We start from the raw sequence: 26,828 nt of genomic DNA, 5'->3' as shown, positions 1-26,828 counted from the left end.
AACCTCTAGCAAATAGGGATAACTCACTTGCCCAGGTATTACTAGTACATGTCTAAGGTGAGAATTTAACTCAGGAAGATGAGTTTTCCTAACTCCAGGTCTGGTACTCTGTCCACATCCTCGTTGCCTCAAGAACATCTAGTCCCAACTAAAATCTCATCCTCTTTAGGAAGCCTTTCCCAATCCATTGTTTATGTTTTTCCTCTCTTATTTCCTACTTATCCTGTAAATAATGTTTTCTTTCTTTTTTTTTTTTCACTTTGTCTTCCTTAATAGATTGTGAGCTTTTTTAAATCAGATTGTCTTTTTGCCTTTTTTCATAACTCAATTCTAAGGCACAGTACCTGGCTAAATAACAAGCCCTTAATAATATTTATTGACCAATTGGTCTATTGATTTATTGCCAGATCTAGAGTACTACATAATAAATTACTACTTATCCTAAAAGCAATCAGAAAGTTCAACTGATTTGAATTGTTCATAGTAACACAAGATTATGAGAGAAAATATAGTTAATACAGAGCCAGCTTTTAAGTCAAAAAGTTGTTCAGTTGTTTCAGTTATGTCCAATTCTTCATGACTGCATTTGACGTTTTCTTGGCAAAGAAAGTATAGTAGTTTTCCATTTTCTTCTCCAGCTCATTTTACAGATGAAGAAACTAAAATAAGTAAGGTTAATGACCTGCCCAGGGTTACAATATTAATAAATATCTGAATCTGAATTTGAATTCAGGTCTTCCTTATGCCAAATTGCCCTATGCCAAGAAAGTATGGGTTAAAACTCTGGCCTCTGACACTTTCTAGCTGTATGACCCTACGCATATAATTTAATGCCCTAGTACACTAGACATCCATCTAAAAATTGCAGAGAGCTGCCAGCCTTTCCGGTCAGAGAGTATTTCCTTGCCCAGGAATTCCCTATACCACTGAAATCACAGATTTGTTGCCAAACCCTAGCCTATTATAAATTTATTGTTGTATATGATTAAAAAAAAATTCTGAGTAATTCCGGTGCCTTCTGAACAATCACAGTAAGATTGACATAGGTTCAGTTTAATTATGGGATTAAGCATATTTCTTTTTATATACAAATCTGTATATGTCAAGTGTATGTATATGTCAAGGGCAAGTCAACATGCCCTTCAGTCAAAATTCCATATGCTATAGTTTCATCATCATGTGATTTTATTAGATCTGGGCCACCAGACTAGGCTGAGTCTTGGGCAGAGGTGAAGATAATACCAAAAATAGATGATTATGTTTAACCTATACTGTATAGATGACTGTCTTGGGGTGGGGGAAAGGAGGAAGAAAAATCTGGAACAGAAGGATTAGCAAAAGTGATAACTATCTTTACATGCATTCAGAAAAAATAAAATACTATTAAAAATTAAAATAGAGAGCATTTAAAATTTGATGATTATCTTTAAGGGAAAAATGGACTTTGGTAGAACTTCTATTGCCTGCTTTCTTTAGCAAAGGTCACAACCAGTCTAAGTCTTCTCATTTGAAAGATTTTTATAAATACTCAACAAAAGATCAAAAAAGCATACTACTTCCATGTAGGTCAATTAACATTAATTGTTGTAATAGTTGGTAGTCCATTAAGAAGAAAATTTTGTAGCGGAAAAGAGGATTAGATTTGGAATCAGAGAAACTGACACATTGACCCTTACACATGTAACCCTAAATAAGTCATTGGATCTCAATTTCCTTTCTGGAAATTAAGGGACTGTATTTGATGGACCCTGAGTTTTTCTTCTAGCTCTGGCTATAAGATCCATGGTCTCTAAAATTCCAGAATTTTTCTCCCTAAGTGCAGTTTCTGGCATTCTAATTATGTGATAATGTTTAAATCTCATCATTTCTCAGTGTCCCCAGCATCATTCTAAGATTACAAAATCTAAGAGAACTCAGGTCTCTGAGACTCTCAGATCAGATCTTCACTATATTGGACTACCTCCCCTGTTAGGTGCTACAATTATTAATACTCCCATTTTGCAAATGAACAAACTCTGATGTCTTTCACTGCTTCCTCAAATGTGAACTGGACTTTTTGGAAAGTTCTTGATTTCCTCGTAGAAATATTCTGAAAAGTCAAAGATATTTAATGAGGAGTCTTATGGAAGAATGATCATAAACATGGACATTTAATGTAAGGGATTGTCCAGAAATCTCAAAAGCTCACTGCCCGAAATGAAATCTATAAAGGCAAACAGTAGAAATTAGATTTTGTAGTACTATAAGTATCCTAGGATTGCCTATGATCTTGAGAGATAATAACTTTTGAAATGTCTGTGGTTAGCAAAACAGTTAGGTACTACTTCAATAGCCTAAGTGTAGAAAATATTGACTGTAGTTCATGCAGGTGAAAAAACATTGCATAAGAGCATGAAAATATTTGCAACAAAAATATTATCAAAATAGAGCATCAAAGCTTACTTAACTGACCAAGCAGCGCAAGATTTTTTTTTTTCCCCCAGCATGTACTCACAAGTGAATCCCCATTAAGATTTCTGTGGGAATTTTAACTTTAAAGGATTGCATGATAGACTCTGTAATAAAAATGGCAAAAAGACATTCATAGGCACATATAACATATGTCTGTAAGAATGTCGTAAATGCGTACTATGTAATTACAGAAGCAGTGTTTTTACATATAAATGCAGACACTTATATATTTAGAATGGTCATTAAAAGAGAATAATTTTGGTGAAATAAGATTTCCCATTAAATGTAATTGAGGTTTCAGTTGTTACTAAGATGTAATAAAAAAAAGATTTTTGGAAGACTATAATGTATACTGGAGTTTCCTATTTTTTTCAGTTACTAAGATGTCCTTTAGTTCAGTTATGAGACACATATTACAAATAGACAAACCAATTCAACTTAAGTTTTCAAAAAAAGTCTACTCTCTCAAGCAACATATTTATTTAAAGATCTTTCTTTTAGTTTGATTCAGTTTATTATTGTTGACAGGGTCATATCACAGGGGCATATGTTTAGAGCTGAAAGAAATCTTGGAAACCATTTATTGAGTCCAAGTAGTTCAATTTACAGATGAAGAAATTGGAGTACAAAAAGTGTAAATAACTTGCTCAGGTTACACAGCTCATAAGTATCTGAGACAAAATTCCAGCCTGGGCCTTCCAGATTCTTTATCCTATAATCTATTCACTAGGCCATCCAGTTGTCTTATAGATGTATAGTTGGAAGGATGTCTTATCTACCCTTTCCTTTTACAAATGAAGACTCAGAGAAAGTCTTTTGCCCAAACTCACTGGTAGCAAAGAAACAAAATGGAATTAACACACAGATCATTTGATTGTAAAAACAGTACTCTTGCCATGATATCAGACTTCCTACTCCTTTTTATAGCCAAACCTACTAGTTAGATGGTACAGGGGATAGAGCCCTGAGCTTGAAATCAAGAAGGTATCTTCATGAGTTTAAATCTGGATTCAGACACTAACTAGCTGTGCAAGCTGGGCAAGTGACTTATCCTTGTTTTCCTCAGTGGTTTTTTTTTTTTTTTTTTTTTATCTGTAAAAAGAACTATAGAAGGAAATGGAAAACTACTGTAATATATTTGCCAAAAAGACTCCAAATGATGTCATGAAGAGCTAGAAATGACTGAAAAGACTAAATAATCTGTTTTAGAAGTCCCATGCATAAGAGAATCCAAGGATACTTTTCTTCCATCTAAGTGGACAATTAGAAACCAAACCTTCCTGAACCCCAATTTCCTCATAAATGAAGATATTTGACTAGATATCATTTAAAATCCCTTTCTGTTCTTAATCTTTTATCCTATAAATCAATTAACAAAGTAAACAGCTTGCTAATTATTTGTCCTACAGAATCCATTAACTAGAAAAATTAATAAATGAATTGCGACACAAATAAAACCAATTAAAGTTAACATTATCTGAAATATATTCAGTTTAAGAATTATCTAGCTGTTTTCCAATGGAAAAAAAGTAGTATTTTTTCCAAATCAAACTGAATTTCTCAATCTAAATATAAAATGACTAGCTTTAAGGGAATCTGGGAGCTACTAGACCCTGCACAGATTAGGCACAATTTGAATAAAGATGACTTTCTTATTATCAATGGTTTTCTTCAAAAGGAGATAGTCTTTGAGCCATTACACACTTTCCCTACAATAACAATAGTAACTTCATTCATGCTAATATTGCATGTTTACAACATTTGAAACAGTGCTTACATATCCACAATCTTACATTCTCTTATAATAGCCACATAAGAAACAGTTTTAGTAGTGGGAAAATGCCAACGTTGGCTGGGATCAAATCCTTCCTTGGTTACTTAGATAGTTCAGACCAATCTCTTCCCACATCCGGTCACTCTTTAAAATTATAATTTAAGAAGATATCCTTGATCTGCATGAGCAGACAGAATGTCCACTCTGGGAGTTTCCCCATGCTGTTGCAATACTCAGACTGGCTTTAGAACAAATAAACAATAGTGAAGTGGAATTGACCAATGCTATTTCCCTCATAGATCAGATGAGATGTCCAAGGCTTGTACAAGTATGTGACTTTCCCATGACAATACATCTCATTACTGAGAATATTAATCTGGTATTTAGATTTCTAGTAAAGCTGTCTTTCTACTATGGCAAACTCTTCCAAAACAAAGAACAAACAACAAAATCTGAGTCCCAGAAGTCCTTTGGAAGGTACTATTGCTGGAGCTTTCTCCTTCGTAGACACATACTCTTCCAGAAGGCCCAAGAAGTCTCCACTGCCATATTTACTCTTCTAATTCCCTTCTAAACTTTTCCTCATATCCTACAATGTTAGCACATTACTAATAATAGTACTATTTGCATGACATTCTTTTTAATCCTACTCTTAGCTAGCAAATAAAATGTGGGTGTGATAGGAAAAGAAAAAAAGCAAACTTACTTGATGTGTTACATAGGCCATATTATACCAAGCCAATTGGTTCATTGGTGTTTACTGAGTACTTAGAATTCTTCTGGGAGAAAGGTATTAAACAAATAATAGTCTTTATGAGTTATGTTAGTATCCAATTTCCACTCATGACATTCAGTGTGGAACAAATAACCCAAGTTTTATGTACTTTTGAAAACTTTCTAATTCATTAGGGAAGGGCGGTATCAATCTACCAATTCATCTACTCATCTATAGCTATTTTAATAGTTTTTTTTTTTTGCTAAAGTATTGGGTCAGTTTAAAAACAAAGTTAAGCTGGCTATCATGGGAGGTTTGTGTTCTTTTCAGACACAGAAACAGCATTCCAAGGCCTCTGGGTCTCAGGATTGTTCACTTCATCTATCTGCCTGAGCTCTGCCATGGAGTTTTGTAAACAGCTGAGGGTGATTTGGCAGGGTCAATGTCATGATCTAGCTGTCAGCTTTGCCTTTTCAATTCTGGGTTCAGGAGAGTTGAGATTCTAAGATGCAGAACTATAGGTTTCAGAGAGGATATCAATATATGTTAGTAAAGGGAATTTCCCACTGAGAGAATTCTATACCAATGTAATCAGAGGGTAAATATAAAAAGAAAAATAATTTATGGCAAAGGTCTGATAATAGACTCAATAGTTTAGTCCAAGGATAAGACTAATGAGCTTTGGGGAAGCTCAGCACCTGTTGGAAGGTTTCATTTCCAACAAATGCCATGAAGCAAAAGCCTGGAAACTTAATTGAGTTAAGGTCATCTGAAATATGAGGCTTCCTTAGCCAAGTGACCTAGATCACTACCTGTAGAGTAGCAATACAAAGCTATTGCTTACTACTCTCTTGGAAATATGATCTAAGGGAAAGATCACTTAATAGGGATTCTGAGGATCTAAGTTAAAGACTAGGTTCAGCTATTTATTATCTGGATAATCCTAGGCAATGATTTACCATATCTAGGATTCAGAAGCCTTATCTAAAAAAATAAAGAGATTAGAGTAAGTAGTGTCTGAGAACTTGTCCCACCCACTTCTAGATAGGACCTTTTCTTTGGAGACACACACACAAAGAGAAAATCTCCAACTGTTTGCCTTTTTCTCTCTATATGTATATAGAAATTTCCTCTAATATATAGTATATGTATGTGTGTGTAAGTGTATGTATACTAGACATATTAAAAAGAAGGAAAAGAGAAGACAAGAAAGAAAAAAAGAGACAGAATCAGAAAGATACAGAGAGAGGAAGGAAAGGGAGAGAGGGAGAGAAGGGGAATTGAGAGAGGAAGAGAGATGATGTATATAAACACATCTGTATATCTAGCTATATCTATAGTCTAGAATTTCTTTCATATTTTTTAAGGATGCAGATTATGTAAAACCAATTGCTTTTTAGATATTGGATTTTAAAATCTTTGTTAATTATAAATTTTAATGTACACACACACACACACACACATATGCACACACTTTTTTGAAGCTTGGCTTTATTTTAATTAAAATCATAGTATTTAGATTTGGAAAGCACATCAGAGATTAACTCAACCAATTTCTTATTATACAGGCAAAGTAATTAAGGCTTAGAGAGATTAGGTCACTTGTAAAGTCATGGGATGTAGCTATTATCAGGAATCTTCCTGAATGCAAATTTAATCTCAGACACTTAGCAGGTAATGTGATCTTGGATCAGTTACTTAACCTTGTTTGCCTCAGTTTCCTCATTTGGAAAATGAACTAGAGAAAGAAGTAGAAAATCACTCCAGTATCTTTTCCAAGAAAACCTCAAGTAGGGTCATGAAAAGTTGGACACAAGTGAAAAATGATTGAAGAACAGAAACAACAGAAGTTATGTAGACAATAAGGATGTGAGCTAAAATTTGATCCCAGATCCTCCTGTTTCAAATACAGTATTGTTTCTGCTATAGTACAATGATTTCCATGGATTTTGAAAATGTAATTTAATAATTTATCAAAAAATCAAAAAATCGATTGAATTTAAATTGTGGAACAATTTCAAATTTATTTTAAGAATTTAATAATGAATTTTAAACCCAGTATCTAAAAACCAAGCAAGAAACAATAGTACAGGGGCAGCTATAAGGCACATTAAATAGAGCACTGCCTTGCAGTCAAAAGAACCTAAGTTCAAATCTGGCCTCAGATACTTAACACTAGTTGTATGACCCTGGGCAAGTCACTTAACACCAATTGCTTTATCCCCCAAAAGAAACAACAATAGAAAAGAAATAATATTATAGGACTAAAATTTTTAAATTTTATTTTATTTTTAATTTTATGGAATAAATAAATTATTTCTATTACAGTACAATTTTTAAAAAAGATCATTGCACATGAAACTGCAAATCTACTCTGCACTATTTGCTACTCCTTTCAAATAAACAAAAAAAAAATAGTATCACATCAATTTATTTTTTTTTCCTTCCTCCCCATCTCACATCTCTTTCCCTGATCAATCTATTAATTTTTAAAGATACTCTCAAAAAATTGTATGGTAGAGGAATTAAAGAGGTGATCCTAGCATTAGGATCTATCCAACTCCTGTCTCTGATACCCACTGGATTTGTTATTTTGACCAAATTACTTAACCTCCGTGATTTTTAGGCAACCTTCTAAGACTATAAATTGCAGAGAAGGTGCTGACCTGCCTTACAAAGTTTCCTCACCAGGGTATTGCCTATGCTAATGAAGTCACATACCCTATTCTTTATACTAACCTAAATTCAGTGATTTACTTTGTTTTAAAGACAAAGATATATTCTTTTTCTCTTTAGTTATCAAAGTTTTCTTAAATTATTCACATGTAGCTGGAAAAATAAAACAGATCTTCCCAACACCAACTTTACAGCTGTTATGAGTTGAAAATATTGTTTGTATTATTTAACTATGAAAATACAAAATCTCTAATGTTATTTGGATACTTAGATAACTTTAGATACTGTATCTAATGATACTTAGAACTGTAAGACATCTTGAAGATCATATAATTGGGACTATGTATTACAGACAAGGAAACAAATCTTTCTTCTAGGGCTTTTATTCTCTCAGTGGTTTTCAAAGTATGGTCTAGAGAATCCTGGGGATCTCTGAAACCCTTTCAGAGGGTCTACAAATTCAAAAACAGTTTTTATTTCCAATATGGTAAATGTCTATAAATATAATCCAGATAAACAAAATCTCTTTGGAGAGATCCTCAATAATTTTTAATAGGATAAAGATACTGAAAACAAAAATTTGAGAACCACTATCTTAGACAATGGAAAGGGGAACAGAGATTTATCTAGTGTTTACTATGTACCATGGAGAAGCTAAGTGGCTCAGTGGATACCGTACTGGGCTTGCAGTCAGGAAGACCTGAATTCAGATCCGTGATTGGACATTAATTGTGTGAACCTTATATGCCTCAGTTTCTTATCTATAAAATGAGCTGGAGAAGGACATGGAAAACTATTTTAGTATCTTTGCCAAGAGAGACTCCAAAGGGATCTTAAAAAGTCAGAAATGCTTGAGTAACAATAATATGATAGTCTAAATGATACTAAATGCTTTACAAATATTATTTCAATCCTCATAACAACTCTGTGAGGTAGATATTATTTCTTTCATTTTACAATTGAACATACTGAGGCAAATAATTGCCCCTCAATGTGATAAAATATGAAGTTGATTAGGGAAATACAAAGTGCTTTGGAAACTACAAAGTAATATGCAAATATGAGCTATTATCAACAATGTAATTATTATTATTCATTGAACTCAAAGTGATTACAACAACATCCTATAACTTCTGTAGGAGCCAAGAAAGACAATTAGACTCTTTTTTCCTTCAACAGTATTTCATTTCTCCAAATACCTATAAAGATAGTTTTCAACATTCATTTTTGTAAGATTTTGTGTTCCAAATTTTTCTCTCTGTCCTTTTCCCCTTCCTCTCCAAGACAGTAAGCAATCTGATATAAGTTAAATATGTGCCATCCTTTTAAACATACTTTCATATTTAAGACAATTAGATCTTAAGATGGCCATGGAATCAAGTAATAGGAAGCAAAAGAACTATCATTAGGTTGTCATTAGAACACAGCCAAAAAAAAATTAATTCAAGTTCAAATGATACCATTTTGGAAAATTTTTATAGCTGAGTTTGATCAGGTTAGAATAATTAGGATGATGGAATGTCTCACTTTTCTCCTGAAGAAATATTCATTGAAAAATTTAGAGATATTTGGCCTGGAAATTATGAGATAGCTATCCTTAAATATTTCACAGATTGTTAAATAGAAGGGGTTTAAATTTGTATTGCTTGATCCCAAAGGACACAACTAATAGCAATAAGCAAAAGTTTACAAAAGACAAATCAAGGTCAGGAAAAACTTCCTAAAGATTTTGGGTATCCAAAAAGTATTATGCTCTAATTTTGAATATGATGAGAAGTTTCCAAGCAAAGTCTAAAAGACCATTTCTCAGGCATGTTATAGAAAGAATTATCATCATAATCATCATCACCAGGCTAGTTGCTTACTGAGGTTCCTTCTTATTCTGACATTCTGTGATCCTGGAATTGTTAACATTAAATTCAGAAGTTTTGAAAGGAGGGATAAAATTATACTTATGTAGATAATATTATATACACAGATACACACTATATGTACATACATACCTATAGATATCTTCATATCACTACCAGATACGATATCTATGCCTGGATATGTGATTTCATTTTATAGGAAACTCCCAGGTGAGTATACTACCAAAGCAGATGAGAATCTTCTCTGCAATTTAGGTCTTAGAGGGTTGCCTAAGGCACTAAAGAAGTTTAGTGACTTGCCCAGACCTTACACATAGAGTTAAACAAATGTTTGCTGAATGAATTAAAGAATTAATGAATAACCCAATCAGAGTAGGATTATGAAATAAATACAACTTTCAAAACCCAAACAATACCATAAAGGAGATTTTAGACATGATGAAGCACATACTAGGTGTGGAAAGTTTCTTGCCAAAATTTAGTAATGAATGGTCATTACTTTTGAACTTGTTCAGTCTAGTGGCTCGATTTTTGTAGATTATATGTCAGACTATAAAAATTACCAGTGTTTAAATCATGCTGACCATACAAATGAAAGATGACTTGTGGTAGGCTTTTGGTTCATAATATGCTAACATTAAAAAAAAATAAGATTTCTTTTAAAATTTATCATCTTTTGTCTGTAAAGTACTTTATAGCAATAAGTAAATTTTAACTATTATTATTTCTATTATTAGTCATCTTCATTTCAAAGTTTAATTTTTTTTGTTCTGCTAAATCACTGTCATAACCTCAAAAGAAGATAATGATTGGAAATTGAGTGTAAAGTATATTACTCTATTGTAGAGTAATTTTCTATTAATTTTCTGGTTCCCATAAGTTGTCAGTGTGGAAACTACCTTCACTGAAATATTCTGGCAACTAAGTGTCTGAGTGATAAAGTAACTGGGAAACTACCTTCATTGAAATAGTCTGGCAACTAAGTGTTTGAGTGATAAAGTAAGTGTTTGCCAACATCTTTTTGTCATGTACTTTTTTGGCTATGTGTTGAAATTTATGGATCTCACTTCAGAATCATGTTTTTAAATACACAAAATAAAATAAATAGGATTTAAAGGAAAAATTATATTAAAACAAGGATGCAGTTTTCCCCTCCAAGTTCAAAGATCTGAAATTTACCTTAACTTCAGCTTTAGAGCACTTGTCTTATAAAACTGCCTATAACACTAAGAGATTGTTACTTTCCCAAGTTCTAAAGCTTTTTAAATGTCAGATGTAGACTCCAAAGGTGGAGGAAGCATAACACCCAGAAAAGAAAACTTATAGCCTCACTTCTGTCTTCCCAAACTAGAATAAGATATTGTTCTAGATTCCATGTTTTAGAAAGGAGATTGACAATTCTTTTATTTCCTGTTTTCATATATCTAATTGCATTGGAGGGGTGGCAGTAGATTTTTGGCTATTCTTTGTATACTTAATGTTCTATCTTCTGACTGAACTTTCACTGAGTGCCCTCTATTCTTAACATGTCCTTATTCCATCTTTATCTAATGACTTCCCTCATTTCTTTCAAATTTTAACTAACATCTCACCTTCTAAAAGAAGGTGATCTTTAATGCTAATATTAATTTATCACATATGTGTATAAAATATATTCTGTTTCTACATGGTTTTTTGCATGTTGTCTCCCCCATAGATTGATTTTTGTTTAGGGGAGAGTAGGAGTACTTTCCCTTTCTTTTTATTCCCAGAGGTTAGCATTATTAATCAATAAGCATTTATTAAGTACCTACTCTGTGCTGGTCAGTAAATGCTTAACAAGTGTTTATTATCTTGTTCAATTGGATTTTTCCTATTATAATTGTGATATATAAAAAGCTTGAGACATCATTTTATTAATTGTGCTAATAAAAGGAATAAATGAAATTCTCCAATGCCAAAGACCCCTTATGGAATCCACTCAATGCCTACACACCCTTGGAAGAATGAGTGCTCCTGAGGAAGGCAGTCAATTCTGATGTTTAACAAGATGAAAAGAATGAATATTATAATGAGAGGTGTGCTTATTGTGATGAGGTGTTGGGAGATGTGAATCTGATCATTCATTCTTAGACAAAAAGATTTATCTCTTACCGGGATTGCCCCTGCCTAGGACAATCTGGACAAAAAAGGGGGAAAAAGGAGAGTGAATCTGCTAAGATCTGAATGAGTGGAACACAATGGGCCAAAATTCACCTTATATCAAATTCTTTGTAAAATTATCTAGTTGGATGGAGTAAGAATTCCAAGAATTAATTTTATTATCTGCCCTGCCCTTCAGAGAACTAAGCTTTGATCTAATCTTCAGATAAGGAAGGGGAAAATCCTGGATCGCCCCAATATTTGTATGAAAATTTCTTAAGAGATCTACTTCTTTTCATTTATTTTTGTTCCCAGTGGTTAACATAGTATTCAGCACATAGTAAGCATTTTAAAAATGTTGTTGATTCAATCTAACTTAATAATAGATTATGTGCCCAGAGGAGGGCAGAAATTCCACCCACAGAATTCTTGTTTGAAGAAAGTATAATTTTTAAGCATGGTAAATAGAGGATTTAGTGGAAATAATACTTATCAAAAATATCTACAAAGTTATTATATGGAAGAAAGATTAGATTTATTTTATGTGATTCTAAAGGCCAAAATAAGAACAGATGAAAATTATTAGAAGATAAATTTTGGATTAATAGAGGAGGGGACATAAATTCCTAACAATTAGTGCTGTACAAAAAAGAAAGGGAGATGTCACATACCCAAGTGATATGTGAGATTTCTTCTAACTCTGAGTTTCCATGATTGTGTTATATTCTAAAAGCAAATCCTCTCATAAGCACAACATTCCATGTCCATGAATGTGTTTGGGATGCAATTTATAACATATAAACATAATTCTTTAAGTTTTTGAATTTTTCTCAAATTGAGATTATCCTTTAATCTATATCATTAACACATTTCTATAGCATTATCCCAATGATATGGAGGGGAAACACATTCAAAAAGTGTTAAATGTCTTGCCTCTGGTCACCCAGACAGTAGAAGTTGAAGGCAAGATTTGAATTTTGATATATTTGGTTCCTATTCTAGTATTGTTCTATGTATTCTGCCACACTATCTTCCAAAGAAGAGTAGAAAGACCGATAGCATGAAAGTCTGCTTTGCTTTGCAGATCATATACTGGTACTCTCTCTCCTATACAAACTTCCTTATATTCATTTTGTGTATATTTTATATACAGGAGCTTCTAGAAGTTTTAGTTAATTTTTAACTATTGAAATTTGAAAGTTAACCAAGACAATGCCAATAGACTTTGGATAGAAGATGCCATCTGAATCTAGAATAAGAATATAGAGATTGAACATAAATCAACGCATGCTATGTTCACTTTTTTTTCCTGTTTTTTTCTCTCCTATGGTTTTTCCCTTTTGTTCTGCTTTTTCTCTCTCAACATGATTCATAAAATAATGTAAAATCATAAAAATAAAATTTTTTAAAAATTTAAAAATAAATTAATTTTTAAAAAGAAACTTCAAAGCTATTAAAATTTTAAAGGTCTTAGAGTTAAAAATTTTCACTAAGACTTTTGGAGTACCCTATAAATGTATACATGTCCATGTTGTCTACTGTGCTGGGGAAAACAAAACAAAACAACAACAACAAAAAAATGCAAACACATTGAACTTGGAAGTAGGAAGATGTGATTTTTAATCCTGTCTAAGATACTAGCTCTGTAATACTGGAAAAGTCACTTAAATATTTTGATTCTTTTTTCTCATCTAAAGAATAGAAACTTTAAGCACCCATCTCAAAAAGTTCTTGTGAGGATGAAATTTTTATAAATAATGATTATATATTATATTGTATAACATAATACAATTGTGTCATATTTATGAAAATGTATCTATATTCTTACCAACATTTAAATATAATACAAATGTTGACTATTACCATTATCAGTGTTAAAGTTATTGTTATTACCTCTCATGCCAGAATCCTTGAAAAAAGAGATTATTTACTATTTCTTTTTGCTTCCTCAGTGTCTAGAATAGTGCCTGGAAACATTTGGTGATTAATAAATTCATATGTATTCCAGATATATGTATGAATTAAGTCTTATTTAAATTGTAGTATGGAAAGTATTTTCAAAGAAATGCTGAAGAGGATTTTTTTTTTTTTTTTGGTGAAGTCATGTTCATTTTGGAGTATAAGTGATCCCTCCCTAATTAGTCTTTTTGAAAGGGTCAAATTTTTTATTTTATATCATTTATGTGGAGCACATCTGTATTGCCATATGTCTCTTGCTTCCTCAGGACTGTTTAGTCCAGAATTCCTATGGCAGCTTTCCAACTGGCAGAATTGCCCCTCAAAAATAATCATCCTTTCTTCATAGTCCTTGTCCTGTCCTGCAGTGAAACCTGATAGCAAAGTCCTAGTTTCAGAAGAGCATGGGGATAACTGACCCAGGCTTCATTGTGAAGGTCCTGCTAATTACCCCGGGGGCTAAAGAGGAGACAAGAAACAGAGACTTTCCTAATTGAAGTTGACCAATGAATTGTCTCATTGAATGTGTTCAATTCTGCGTCAGTTAGTTAGATTCAGGCTTGCTGAGGAAATAAGTTCAATCAGCTCATTGGAAAAATTGTCATTACTGTTTTGGAATAAGTGCATCAACACCCAGGGACAGGGACAGGAGGATAAAAAGGTAAGGTTGTATTTTTAGTATCCCTTATAGTTATTTGGAATTGTCTTCTATTCCTTTTTTCTGAACTGCCAAGATGTGGCATGATAAGGCCAGGAGCTTTCTTCAGGGTTACCAAGTCCTTGACTTTGGTGTAGAACATAGATAAAGGACATCTTCCTATGGACCTGTCAGTCAGTCAGAAAATGTTTATTAAGATCCTACTATATGCCAGACACTGCAAATAGAATATCAAATTTCAAAAAAGAAGAAAGGACTATTTTACAATTTAATTATAAAATTAATGTATTGTTTTACTTTTTTCTGTCTTTGTGTTTTTAAAGACATGATTTTTAGTTCTCAAAACAAAATTTTTAAAATCATGTACTTAATGAGAAATTGTCCTCAATTTAGTCTCACTGATTTCTTTAACAGTGGTGTTTTTTTTTTCAGGCTTCATGTATTTTTTATTAATAATTATTGCGATGAACACTACTATGTCTTCTATGATGATTTAAAGTACATTTGTAATTACCAGAAATATAAAATTCCTCTTTGAGTTTTTCAAAATACATCTATGGTCCTTTAACTTCTCTGTTATCTGTTTTTGGAAGGATGAAAATAACTATCAAGATGCCATATGATTTATTGAATCATCCTTAGAGTTTTGAGTATAGCATTTACTTAAGTATTTAAAGAGCATGCATGTTGTAATGTTCAAAGAAAGTATTGGACTGGAAGACCAGAAAACTTGGGCTCAAACAACATCAATAGTATTAATTGTATGACATAACTTCAGTTTCTTCCCCTCCCCTCCCCCTTTTTAAAATTAAAGCTTTTTATTTACAAAACATATGCATGGGTAATTTTTCAACAATGATACTTGTAAAACCTTGTATTCCAAATTTTCCCTCCTTCCCTCACCCCCTCCCCCAGATGGCAGGCAATCCAATATATTTAACCTCAGTTTCTTCAACTATAAAAGGGGAATAGCAGTAGTATCTACCTCCCAGGGTTGCCTCAAGGATAAAATGAGATAATATATGTAAAGTGTTCTAAAGTCCACAGAGCAGGATGTAAATTTGAATTGTTATCATTAGCCTTATATTATTAATTACAGCACACTAAGATTAGGAGTTTAAGTTAACCTAATGGTTTTTAATTAAAAAGTGTCAGAAAGGAAGGGAGAGTTGTAGGCTTATAGAGAGAAAGGAGATATGCAGCAAAAATAGTTGCCAGGCAGTTCACTGCAATTTCTGGACCAAAAACCCAAATAGCTGCACACTATTTCTTATGTGAGATTTCAATTTACTGTGGATGCAGCAAGACCAAGTGAATGCATGTTCACAGATAAGAGCACTACTCCAATCCCAGAGTGACTCAAAGTTCCCTTCTTTGACACAAAACAAGGATGAAAGGTATAAACCTAAAAGAATAATCTTTTGATCATGCTTGGAATAATAGTGACAGAACAGGTTTTTTTTGCCTTTTTTTTTTTCCTCTACAGAGGCTAAGCTCCCACGGGGTGGAATAATATAGATGAACCCATGAATCTGGTTGTGGGCTTTACCTCTTATAAGATCTCTCCAAAAGGGGATCAAAGTGGGGAGGAAGATACTAGGTTTGGAGTAGATCTAGATTTGGTAAAATCTAGAACTGAGAGATTGTGATTTCTGGAAAACAGAAATATCAGCTGAATAGCCATATCTGGGACATAAATGCATGACCATTGTATAGAAAATAAATGAAAAAATTCTGCATGCTTTAAGCCTTACAAATTGATTCTTAGGTCAGTTACATAATAGATATCAGTAATGGGCTTTTTATTTTTTTAATTTTACCTAGTTTTGGAAATGATTTTCTTAAGTTAAAATACTGAGTATAATTTTAGAAATTTCTCCTTGATCTGAATTTGGAAATAATTCTATTACAATTTCATCATCCACAAAACAAAACGGGAGCAAACCAACTAGTCTTTTGGATCATCATTTGTAAAAAATTAGTTATTTGTATACTTTTTCCTTAGAACAGAATACTCCTTTTCAGTCTAGAGTACTAGACTGAAATCCACCAGGTAGTTTTGTGTACCTTATCTGAAATTTTGATTTAGGAGAGTTAATGCAACTTTGTATGCAGAGAAAAGGCATTAGTTCATTCATTTTAACAATAGGTTTTTAAAATAAAGTTGAAAAAGAAAAATGTTTCTCTATTGCTATTTTATCACAAACATTTCAAAATCTAAATTTTAAGGCATATCAACTTTATTTCCTCTAGAATTCACATAAATTGAGTAAATATTTTATAATATTTTGCAATAAGGACTTTTATATAATATTAAAAATAGATCAATTGTTACTGAAAATTCCCACATAGGGTTACAGATCAAGAGTTTCAGGTACATGACTTTTATATCTAAAGTAACTGAATTCTTAGGAGATTAACTGAAATACCCAAAATATACAGGTAATCAGAGATGGGTTTCGAACCCAGGTCTTATGAGTTAAAATCCAATATGCTTTTTTTTCTCTGTGGAGGATGCTGCCTCTACATAATTAGAAATAATATCATCATGTGTTTTCTTTATATCTTTTTAATTTATCACTCAAATAGATATGACTAAAGAATTAGTTTGATTTATATTAAAAATGCAACTTACATAATCAAAAATCTGTGACTTGTTAGGCTGATGAATATTAATGATGCCTACATTGTTATATGTATATATATGTATTTAATAATATATATTAGTTATATACTCATATATATGCAAATGTAATATATTAATACAAAATATATACATATCAAATATTAACACAATATATACATATCTGCTATGTGTAGTCATATATGTTAATAATTTATTAATATGAATTATGAAACTCTTAAGACATCTATGACTTCTGCTAATCTTTTTGCCATCAAAAGATCATAGATCTGGAATTATAATGGATGTTGGAAGCCACCTAATCCGTTTCTATTTTATAGTTCGGGAAATGAAGGTCAATGAATGATGTTTTCACTTCAAAATCTATCAGTTTCCTTCCCCATATTTCCTTTCCAACTATCCAAACCCATCTATTTATAGTGTAACTTAGAGATCATTAAATACTCAGCCTATGGATCACATGTTATTGGCAACACTAGAGTATTTTGCACCAGATTAAAACGCAATGGGAAATAATTTAAAAAATTTTAAAAATATATAATAGAACAAATCTTTTTTTTCTTCTAATCAATATGTAGCTCACAGAAATTTTTATGTATTGTTTAATGACCTCTGCTTCTATTTAAGTTTTATACTACTAGTGTAAAACAGAGCCAGTGCCTTGGTAATATTGTCATAATTACTTCTCTCCTCCAGGGCCTCACTATTACACTTCTATAAAATGCTATATATGCCATGATTTTGATCATCTTCCTTGATCTCTCCTTTTACCTTTTCTGACCTTTAGTGACTCCACATTCTCAGGTATGATAACAACAATAATGATAATAATAGACAAGAGTAGCAGTTAAACTTTGGTGGAAGATCTGCAATAAATCTCCTTTATAAATTTTATTTGTAGTCCTGGGAAAAGAGAAGTATATGAGCATTCTTCCCTCATTTTTGATTGGGACTCCCATAGAGTCACTTAACCTTTGATTTTTTCCAATTTTCCTATTTCTATCAACATAGTAAATTATTAAAAGGCCTGATGAACATTTCTCTTCATAGAGATTAGTATGGAGGGATCTTTCCCCCTACTCCAAATCCCTTATATTAAAGATAAAGAAACTGAGCCTCAGGGAGGGAATTAGAATTAGAATAGTTCTTGGAGATCATTTAATACAATCGGGAACATTAGATTTAGAATCAGGGGAACTAATTTCAAATCTTGGCTCTTCCACTTATGGCCTAAAGCTTCTTAGGACTCAGTTTCCTTAATGACTTCAAAAATCCTTTCTATCTCTAAATGTATCATTCCATGGTTTTACCATTTGTTGAATGCTTAGATACATAGGGAGAAAGAATTGCCTAAAACCACAAATATAATAGTAGACAGATTTTCACCTAGAAAATCTAATCTAAGGATCTACTCCTGTGCCATGCTTTTGTTGTTGTTGTTGTTGTTGTTGTTTGTTTGTTTGTTTGTTTGTTTTTGTTTTCTTTTTTAAAAGGACTTCAGTTGACCTTTATGAAAAATAGAGCTTGGATAAAGCATAAAATAATAGAAAATCTCCTGAATTTGAAAGCAGAAGACTTATAGTATAGAACAGTAGAAAAAGCAAAACAAAAAAATGAAAATACTGATTCTGGAATAATAGGACCTGTTTTCATATCTTGCTTCAAATGCTTACTATGTGACGTCAAATTATTTAATCTCTTTAAATGTCAGATTTTTCATCTATTAAATGAAGGAGTTATATTAAATGGCCTCTGAGATCTCCAAGCATGGTTCTTTAATTCTATGATACTGTAGCCTGGATCAATACCCTGCTAGTAGCCTGAACTACTTACTCTTGGCATGACTTTGGACAGAACCTTTTTTGCCCTTCCCACTCTAAATCAATAATCATATTGTTCTGGTGGAGATCAATCTGGTCACTTTTAGGTTTAAATTCTGTGATATTCAATGGCAGACAATATGATGGAAGACAGTGAGATAAAGGACAGGTTGTGGGGTAATAGGACCTAAGTTCAAACCCTGCCTCTGATTATGTTAGCATGAGCAGCTTATTTTAAATTCTATGATTCTCAGATTCCTCATCTGAAAAATTAATTGGATTAGATGGTACTTAAGATTCTTTCTGTTTCTAAAGGTTTAATTTAATGGAAAAATTATGATGTCTCAATTGGTGGTCAATTATGCATTTTCTCATTTTTTTTCACTTTATAACCAAAGGCTATTTATCATACATAACCTGGGAAATGATATTTTGATGAAAATTTTCTAAAAACTGGAAAAAGCAGCATTGTTCAGCCCCTTTCTGAATTTCCATATGGGATTACAGAAGGATGATATTCTTTGTTATTTTCATTTTAGATCACCACCCAAGGATATGGATATAGAAGAGAAAGAAATTGTCGTTTGGGTTTGCCAAGAAGAAAAGATTGTCTGTGGACTGACCAAACGTACCACAGCAGCTGATGTAATCCAGGCTTTGCTTGAAGAACATGAAGCTACCTTGGGAGAGAAACGATTTCTTTTTGGACAACCCAGTGATTACTGTATTATTGAAAAATGGAGAGGTTCAGAGAGGGTTCTTCCTCCACTCACAAAAATCCTGAGACTTTGGAAGGCCTGGGGAGAAGAACAGCCAAACATGCACTTTGTCCTGGTTAAAACAGATGCTTTGGTTCCAGTTCCATTATGGAGGACAGCAGAAGCAAAACTAGTTCAAAATACAGAAAAACAATGGGACCTCAGTCCAGCCAACTATATGAAAATGTTGCCACTAGATAAGCAGAAAAGAATAGTTAGGAAAACATTCAGGAAATTAGCAAAACTTAAACAGGACTCTGTTATACAAGACCGAGACAGCATGGAGACCTTAGTACATTTGATCATTTCTCAGGACCACACAATTCATCAGCAGGTCAAAAGAATGAAAGAACTAGATCTGGAAATTGAGAAATGTGAAGCAAAATTTCATCTGGATCGGATAGAATATGAGGGAGAAAATTATGTTCAGGATGCTTATCTAATGCCCAGTCCTGGTGAGGTCAAACAACATAAAGATATGAAGGAAGAAGAAAATCAGATAACTGACTATCTGAGTGAGAGTGAAGGAATTTTACAACTGGAAGAACGATTGAAATATTATAGACTACTTATTGACAAGCTATCTGCTGAAATAGAGCAAGAAGTAGAAAGTATTTGCATAGATGTGAATGAAGAAACAGAAGGGGCAGCTACAGAAGAATTAGAAAAGAAAAACTTGGAAAGTATTAAGTATGATTTGGAGAAAAGTATGAAAGCTGGCTTAAAAATCCATTCTCACTTAAGTGGCATCCAGAAAGAGATTAAATACAATGACTCTTTGCTTCAGAGAAAAACAATAGAATATGACCTCCTGTCAGAAGAACTGAATGCACTTCATTTCAGCAACAAGGATGGGTGCCAATCTAACGAAGATAGAGAGAAAGGACTGGAGGGGACCAGTAGTTGTGTGGCTGGCTCTCATTTTACTCAAAAAATATTTCATTCTTATACCAATGACACAGATTCAGATACCGGAATAAGCTCTACTCATAGTCAGGACTCAGAGACTACTTTAGGGGATCTGGTGCTATTGTCAACATAAATAGAATGATTATTTCATGAACTATTATCATGTTCTCAAAGACTGTTAAAAGAACGTTTGATGGTGATAGCTAGATCACCCAGGATGTCTTGGTTTCAATGACTGTCCCAGAGGTATCAAATCACATGGATACTTGATTAAAGTACTTATATAGTAGGATGACAAATGAGCTGACTTAAAAAAAAAAAACAGCCAACTTAAATTCTATCAAAAATACTGTTTATAAGGAATGTTAAAACAAAAAAATACTTCAAGTATGAAGATACATACAAAATGATAACAATTGTAGCTTGAGCTTATAGAGATGCTTTTTTTTTAGTTTGTAGTTCATGTCTTGCAAAAACTTAAAACTGATTTTGAAAGGATCAAAAGAATTGAAATTGTATAATAAGAATAATAAATGTCATCTGTAAAAGCTTTCTTTAGTGCTAAATGGTTGGAATTTTATCTCTCAAAAGGTGATACAGGTTAGCTTCCTTTTACTCAACTTCTTAATCTTTGTTTTGTTAATTTCTATTTAGGATGTTTAACACATTCAGTTATACTCTTCCTGACCTGTGGAGAAAGGCCTATGTAGGAAAATGTTGAGAAAGGCTGCTGAGAGAACTTGGGGCTATAGTGATGGAAGCTAAACCATGGGGTAATTTGAGAGCACAGGATTGGAATAGTCAGCTACACAAAAGCAATCTGAGCAATTCAGAACCACAGAGAGAAGAATCATTTGGCTCGCTTTTGTTGCCTTGGGCAGCACCTAGGATAAAATCAATGGGATATAGAAATTCTTTATTTCACTGAAACACAGAATAGAATTTCAGAAAGAATCACCAAACAGAAAATTTGATATTGGATTATTGCTCTAGAATTGGAAGGGACCTTGAGGGTGATTTGGTCTAATACTTTCATTTTAAGGTAGAAAAAATGGAGACCCAGAGAGAAAAAAAAAAAAAGACTACCATGGGAGTTGACTTCAGAACTATGTTTTTGCCTAGGTCCTCTAACTCCAGAGTCCATTTTCTATTATACTCTCTCATCTCCACATCCACTACATGTCTATAAATGGTGATAGTTGCATATTTTAAACCTTCTGGGGTACCAAAAACAAAGAAAAAACTAAAAATAGATTTCTAGACTCATTTTCCTTACCTATGAGGAAGAGAGAATAAGAAGATTGGACCAGATAAGACATAAGCTCTAATTCCTAGCTCTAAATCAATGATGTCATTTTATTAATTAGATTCATATATGTCAGTATGAGTCAGATAAAATCAAAGCTTTAAGGGTGACTTGAACTTATTAAACCAAATCATCAATTTCCTATTAACTAATGATCTGGATATTTTGTAAGTGAGAACTGAAAAGTACTGCCCCAAGAACTATATGCTGCTCTTGAAAATAGTCCCCAAAGAACTGGTTTAACCAACTCCTTTCAGCTCAGGATTTGTTGGCTACAGCCTTTATCAGACCACATAATGTGGCTAATTTTTCACTAGTATAGTTTTATCTTTACAGTGATATAAGATAGAGTGCATTATTTTTTTTTTCATATTGAAAACAGTAAATTTCACCATCATGTATTTTAAGTGTTTTATTTTTTATTTTCATTATTTTAAGTGTTGAATTCCTTTTCTATATGTCAATGCATATGTAAATACAGATGTGCTGATTTTAAATTATTTTAATACCATGTTATTAGATGATCCCCAGTGTTATCTTATTCCTTCTCAACCCATTTAAAGTGATTTTTTAAAAGAGAAATTCTTTTTCCATTTTATTCCTTCTTTCTTCTTTTAAGCCATCTCTTTACTCTCTAAAATATGAATTAATTTCTTGGAGGCTTATTTTTTGGGGGAGCTTTTGTATTATCACTTCTTTACCTGAATTTTTCTACTAGACATGCAAAGCTTTCTGAATTTAAAGTAAATAAACCAATGAAATATATGTACACACACGTGTGTAGTGTGTGTTATATATATGAAAGAAGAAAGAAAAAAAGAAAGGAAGAAGGAAAGGAGGAAAGAAAGAAAAGTATCTGGGCAAAAATAAATTGAGATGTATATTCAAAAGCTATTATTATAAGGCAAATGTTATGAATGATAAAACATAGAAAGGGAAAATCAGATATTTATTTGAGTTAAAATATCAACTTATTTCATAGCTGGAAGGGACGTATGACTGATGAGGATTTTGATAGACTATGTGATTATATATTGTTGTATAATGTGGAAGCTTCTGTTTATTAATTGTGATAATAAAAATGCAATCCATTAGTAGTTTTTAGTCTCTCAAGGGAGAAAAGATATATCTCTGGAATATTGCTCTTTAAAGAAGTAGATGAGATGATGATTTTCTTGTCTATTACTTAGACTATTTAGTTTAACTATTACTTAGAGTAAAGAAAAGGCTCAAAGGGGAAATTCTTTACTCATGAAAAATAATCCCCCTCAAAAAGATTTGGTGTTTGATTTTGAAGGAAGACAACACTTTTTTTTTTGTAGCCCAACACCGTTGTACCCACTTCACAAAGTCATTTCATTTGTGACTTTAAAGATAATAATGATGATCACTTACATGTTTGTAGAACATTTGGATTTAGATTTGGAATCAGAAATTTAAGTATTAGCTTTACTATGTAGTAGTTGTATGACCCTGGATAAGTAGCCTAATGTTTCTGAACCTGAACTTTCTCAGTTATAAAATGAAGGGATTAGAAAGGAGCCTTTTCAGCTCTAAATCTAGCAATGAAACATACGACTTTGAATCTTATGAGGTAGATAACATAAATTTCATTAAATCTACTTTATGAACTTAGATGACATAACAAATTTAATAAAGAAAGGGAATATCTGATCTGGGATTAGATGGCAAGTCCTTCTGAATCCAAAACTAACACTTATAATCCTATACTATTCTAAATACTTAACATAAATAATGTCCGATAATACACATTACTGATATATAGAACTAAGGTTCCATATATTTTTTTCTACCTGGTAAATTAAATATAGTTCATGTGTTAGATATTATGACATACATGCAAAAGATTCATGAATTTGCATTTTTTGAACAAAATAGAAGATGATAACTTCACACTAGTGAAGTTATATGTTGAATGAAAATTTGGTCTAAAAACATGTTAATGATACATTTTATAATACCCTTAATTAATGCAGTAAAGTTAACTGTGGGGTTTTTAAATGCCTCAACATTTAAGAAGAAAAACCTACAATTGTGTAATTTATTATATTTTTTAGGGGGCTCTATCTTGTGCTCCATACCTCTGATTCAAGATATCTGTATCTTATAAATTTATAAAGGAACATTCCTTATACTTATATATAAAATCTGAAATCCTACTAGACTTCATAATAGTCTAGTAACCCTTTAAACTATTTGTTTACATCTGATAGGACAGCTAAGTGACAGGTTGAATAGAACACTCATGTTTATGAGTTCAAATCTGGCCTTAGACACTAAGTAGCTGTGTGGTCCAGGACAAATCACTCATACCTTTTTGCTTCAGTTTCCTTATCTGTAAAATAAGTTGGAGAAGGAAATGGAAAACCACTTCAGTATCTTTGCTAAGAAAAACCCAAATGGGGTCATGAAGAGTTGGAGACAATTAAAAAATGACTAAAGAATAACAACAAAAATGGTTGAAAGGAAAGCACTTGTAGGAACCAAGTCTTCTACTTGTTTAGTAAGGTCTCTATTAATTCAACAAAAACTTATGAAGTGCTTATTGTGTACAAACTGGGGGAAGAAGAAATAACACATTTAAGAAAAGACATGATCCTTGTCCTCATGGATATATAGAATAGTAGGAAGAATAATACTAATATACAAAAACGCTATCATATAAATAGATAAAGGATAGCTATAATATGTAAATGTTAAGGACCAAACCTAGGTGAAGGTGCAGGTCAATTCTACTAGAACCTCCACAGCTGTGAATCATAACATTTGAAGGAGTTGCAAAGCAGCCTTCGCAGATGTTCCTTGTGGATTGGGAATGAAATAAATTGGAGGCAAGAGGGAAGAGATCAGATAAAGCAACTGCCTCTCAGTCTCCTTGTATCATCATCCTCCTCTTCCTCCTCCTCCTCTTCCTCTTCCTCTTCTTCCTCTTCCTCGTCTTTCTCCTCCTCCTCCTTCTCCTCCTCGTCTCACATGAAGAGATCCATTCCACAGGTCTGAGTTAGACCTCCAGCAGCCATTGGCAGGTGAAAATCTTATGATAAATATGTGAGATAAGTAAAAAGTACCATGTTATGTCATAGTGCTTCCAAAAATATATTTGAGCATAATTTCTTCCTTTCATCAAATTTCACTGTGATTGATGAAAAAAGACAATCACCAACAAAGTTACATTAGGATGTAATCTATTATAGAGTAGGTATGAATGTGTCTTTTCATTACAGATTGCTCAGTCAGGAAAGACATTTTTTAAAAATAATTATAACTTTTTATGACAGAACCCATGCCTGGGTAATTTTTTTTTTTACAACATTATCCCTTGCACTCACTTCTGTTCTGACTTTTCCCCTTCCTCCCTCCATGCCCACCCCAGATGGCAAGCAGTCCTATACATGTTAAATATGTCATAGTATATCCTAGATACAACATATGTGTGCAGAAATGAACAGTTCGCTTGTTGCACAGGAAGAATTGGATTCAGAAGGTAAAAATAACCTGGGAAGAAAAACAAAAATGCAAATAGTTTACATTCATTTCCCAGTGTTGTTTCTTTGGGTGTAGTTGCTTCTGTCCATCACTGATCAATTGAAACTGAGTTAGATCTTCTCTTTGTCAAAGAAATCCACTTCCATCAGAATACATCCTCATATAGTATCGTTGTTGAAATATATAATGATCTCCTGGTTCTGCTCATTTTACTTAGCATCAGTTCATGTAAGTCTCTCCAAGCCTCTCTCTATTCATCCTGCTGGTCATTTCTTACAGAACAATAATATTCCATAACATTCATATACCACAATTTACCCAACCATTCTCCAATTGATGGGCATCCATTCATTTTCTAGTTTCTAGCCACTACAGACAGGGCCACCACAAACATTTTGGCACATACAGGTCCCTTCCCCTTCTTTAGTATCTCTTTGGGATATAAGCCCAGTAGTAGCACTGCTGAATCAAAGGGTTGCTTAGTTTGACAACTTTTTGGGCATAATTCCAGATTGCCAGGAAAGACATTTTAAAAATTAATTGGACATTTCTTTAAAGAAGAGTATCCAATATTTCTGTCCTTTTTTTTTTTTTTTTTAAAGCACAGGGCAATGCCTTGATTATCAATTCTTCAATTCCAAAGCAAGAATACAATCAAAGAAATTTAATCCTGCCCTCCCAAAACAAAACAACACATATATTTATAATTATATAAATAATATCTCTGCTATTTAAATGAAAAATATTTTCAGTGGTTATTAGAGTTGGAAAACATTCTATACAGAATAAACACTTTCTTTTCTATAATTTACAGATCTTATTTTATTTTTACATTATATGTATGTGTGTATACGTATTTCAGACAAAGGGAATATATTTCTTTTTTCTCCTGCCAATTAATTAACTCAATGGGACAAATTTTAACCATCTATGATTTCCTCAAATTATAATTGATATGTAATATTAAAGAACTAATTCTATTTTCTTTGACTGTGGTTTTTGTATATCATATGTAACTACATTTGGACCAGTTTATTTTAGTTGACATATCATTTCTGTGCTGTCAAACAAATTATTTTTAATATTCATTAACTTTCTGAATATTCTTCCTGCTGATATAAATAATATATATTACATTATATGCATTACATGCCTTTATAAAAATATATCAAGCAAAAATAAGTAGAAATAATTTTTCATTATTAGAATTTAGAAAATTTTCCTTTAAAGTATCACCAAGAAAAAGCTATCACTTAATAAATACATGTTAAAAGAAGGAATGAATGAATAAAGAATTCTAATATGGGTAGAACTCCTTTACCATGATCTACCAAATTTCCTTCACATTCTGAAATGAATTTCTATGTCATTTTAAGCTACAAGTCTTTTTTTATTCTTTCAAGGACAATCATTCAAATTGTACTCTGTAAAAGATGGTACAAAGAAGTACAAATATGAAAAATAAATAAGCCTTGCCCTCAAGAAGCTTATATTCTATCAGGAGGAATAAGTACACATATTTTAAATAAGTGTAAGTTTGTTTTGGTGTTTGTTAATAGCAGCCTGGGGGATCAGGAAAGTTTTCATGTAGATGGTGATGTACTAGTTTGGGTTTTTTGGAGGGGGGGAAGATGAAGAAGGGGAATGGGGAGGAGAGTATCC

At 32.5% G+C, this 26,828-nt stretch overlaps 1 protein-coding gene across 1 annotated transcript in view; it reads left to right on the top strand.

Annotated features, from left to right (window-relative positions):
* The window catches only part of RASSF9 (Ras association domain family member 9), a 51,756-nt gene extending 25,600 nt beyond the window's left edge, over positions 1-26,156 (top strand). Inside the window, exon 2 of the mRNA XM_051963738.1 lies at positions 19,226-26,156. Coding sequence (XP_051819698.1) covers positions 19,226-20,486 — 1,261 coding nt within the window. The 3' untranslated portion in view covers positions 20,487-26,156. The remainder of the gene's footprint in view (positions 1-19,225) is intronic.
* Positions 26,157-26,828: the final 672 nt, after the last annotated feature.

Source organism: Antechinus flavipes, chromosome 5 (genome assembly GCF_016432865.1).
Source record: "Antechinus flavipes isolate AdamAnt ecotype Samford, QLD, Australia chromosome 5, AdamAnt_v2, whole genome shotgun sequence".
Classification (NCBI taxonomy): Eukaryota; Metazoa; Chordata; class Mammalia; order Dasyuromorphia; family Dasyuridae; genus Antechinus; species Antechinus flavipes.
Note: the sequence above shows the minus strand (reverse complement) of the source record. Positions and strands in the feature narration are given on the sequence as shown.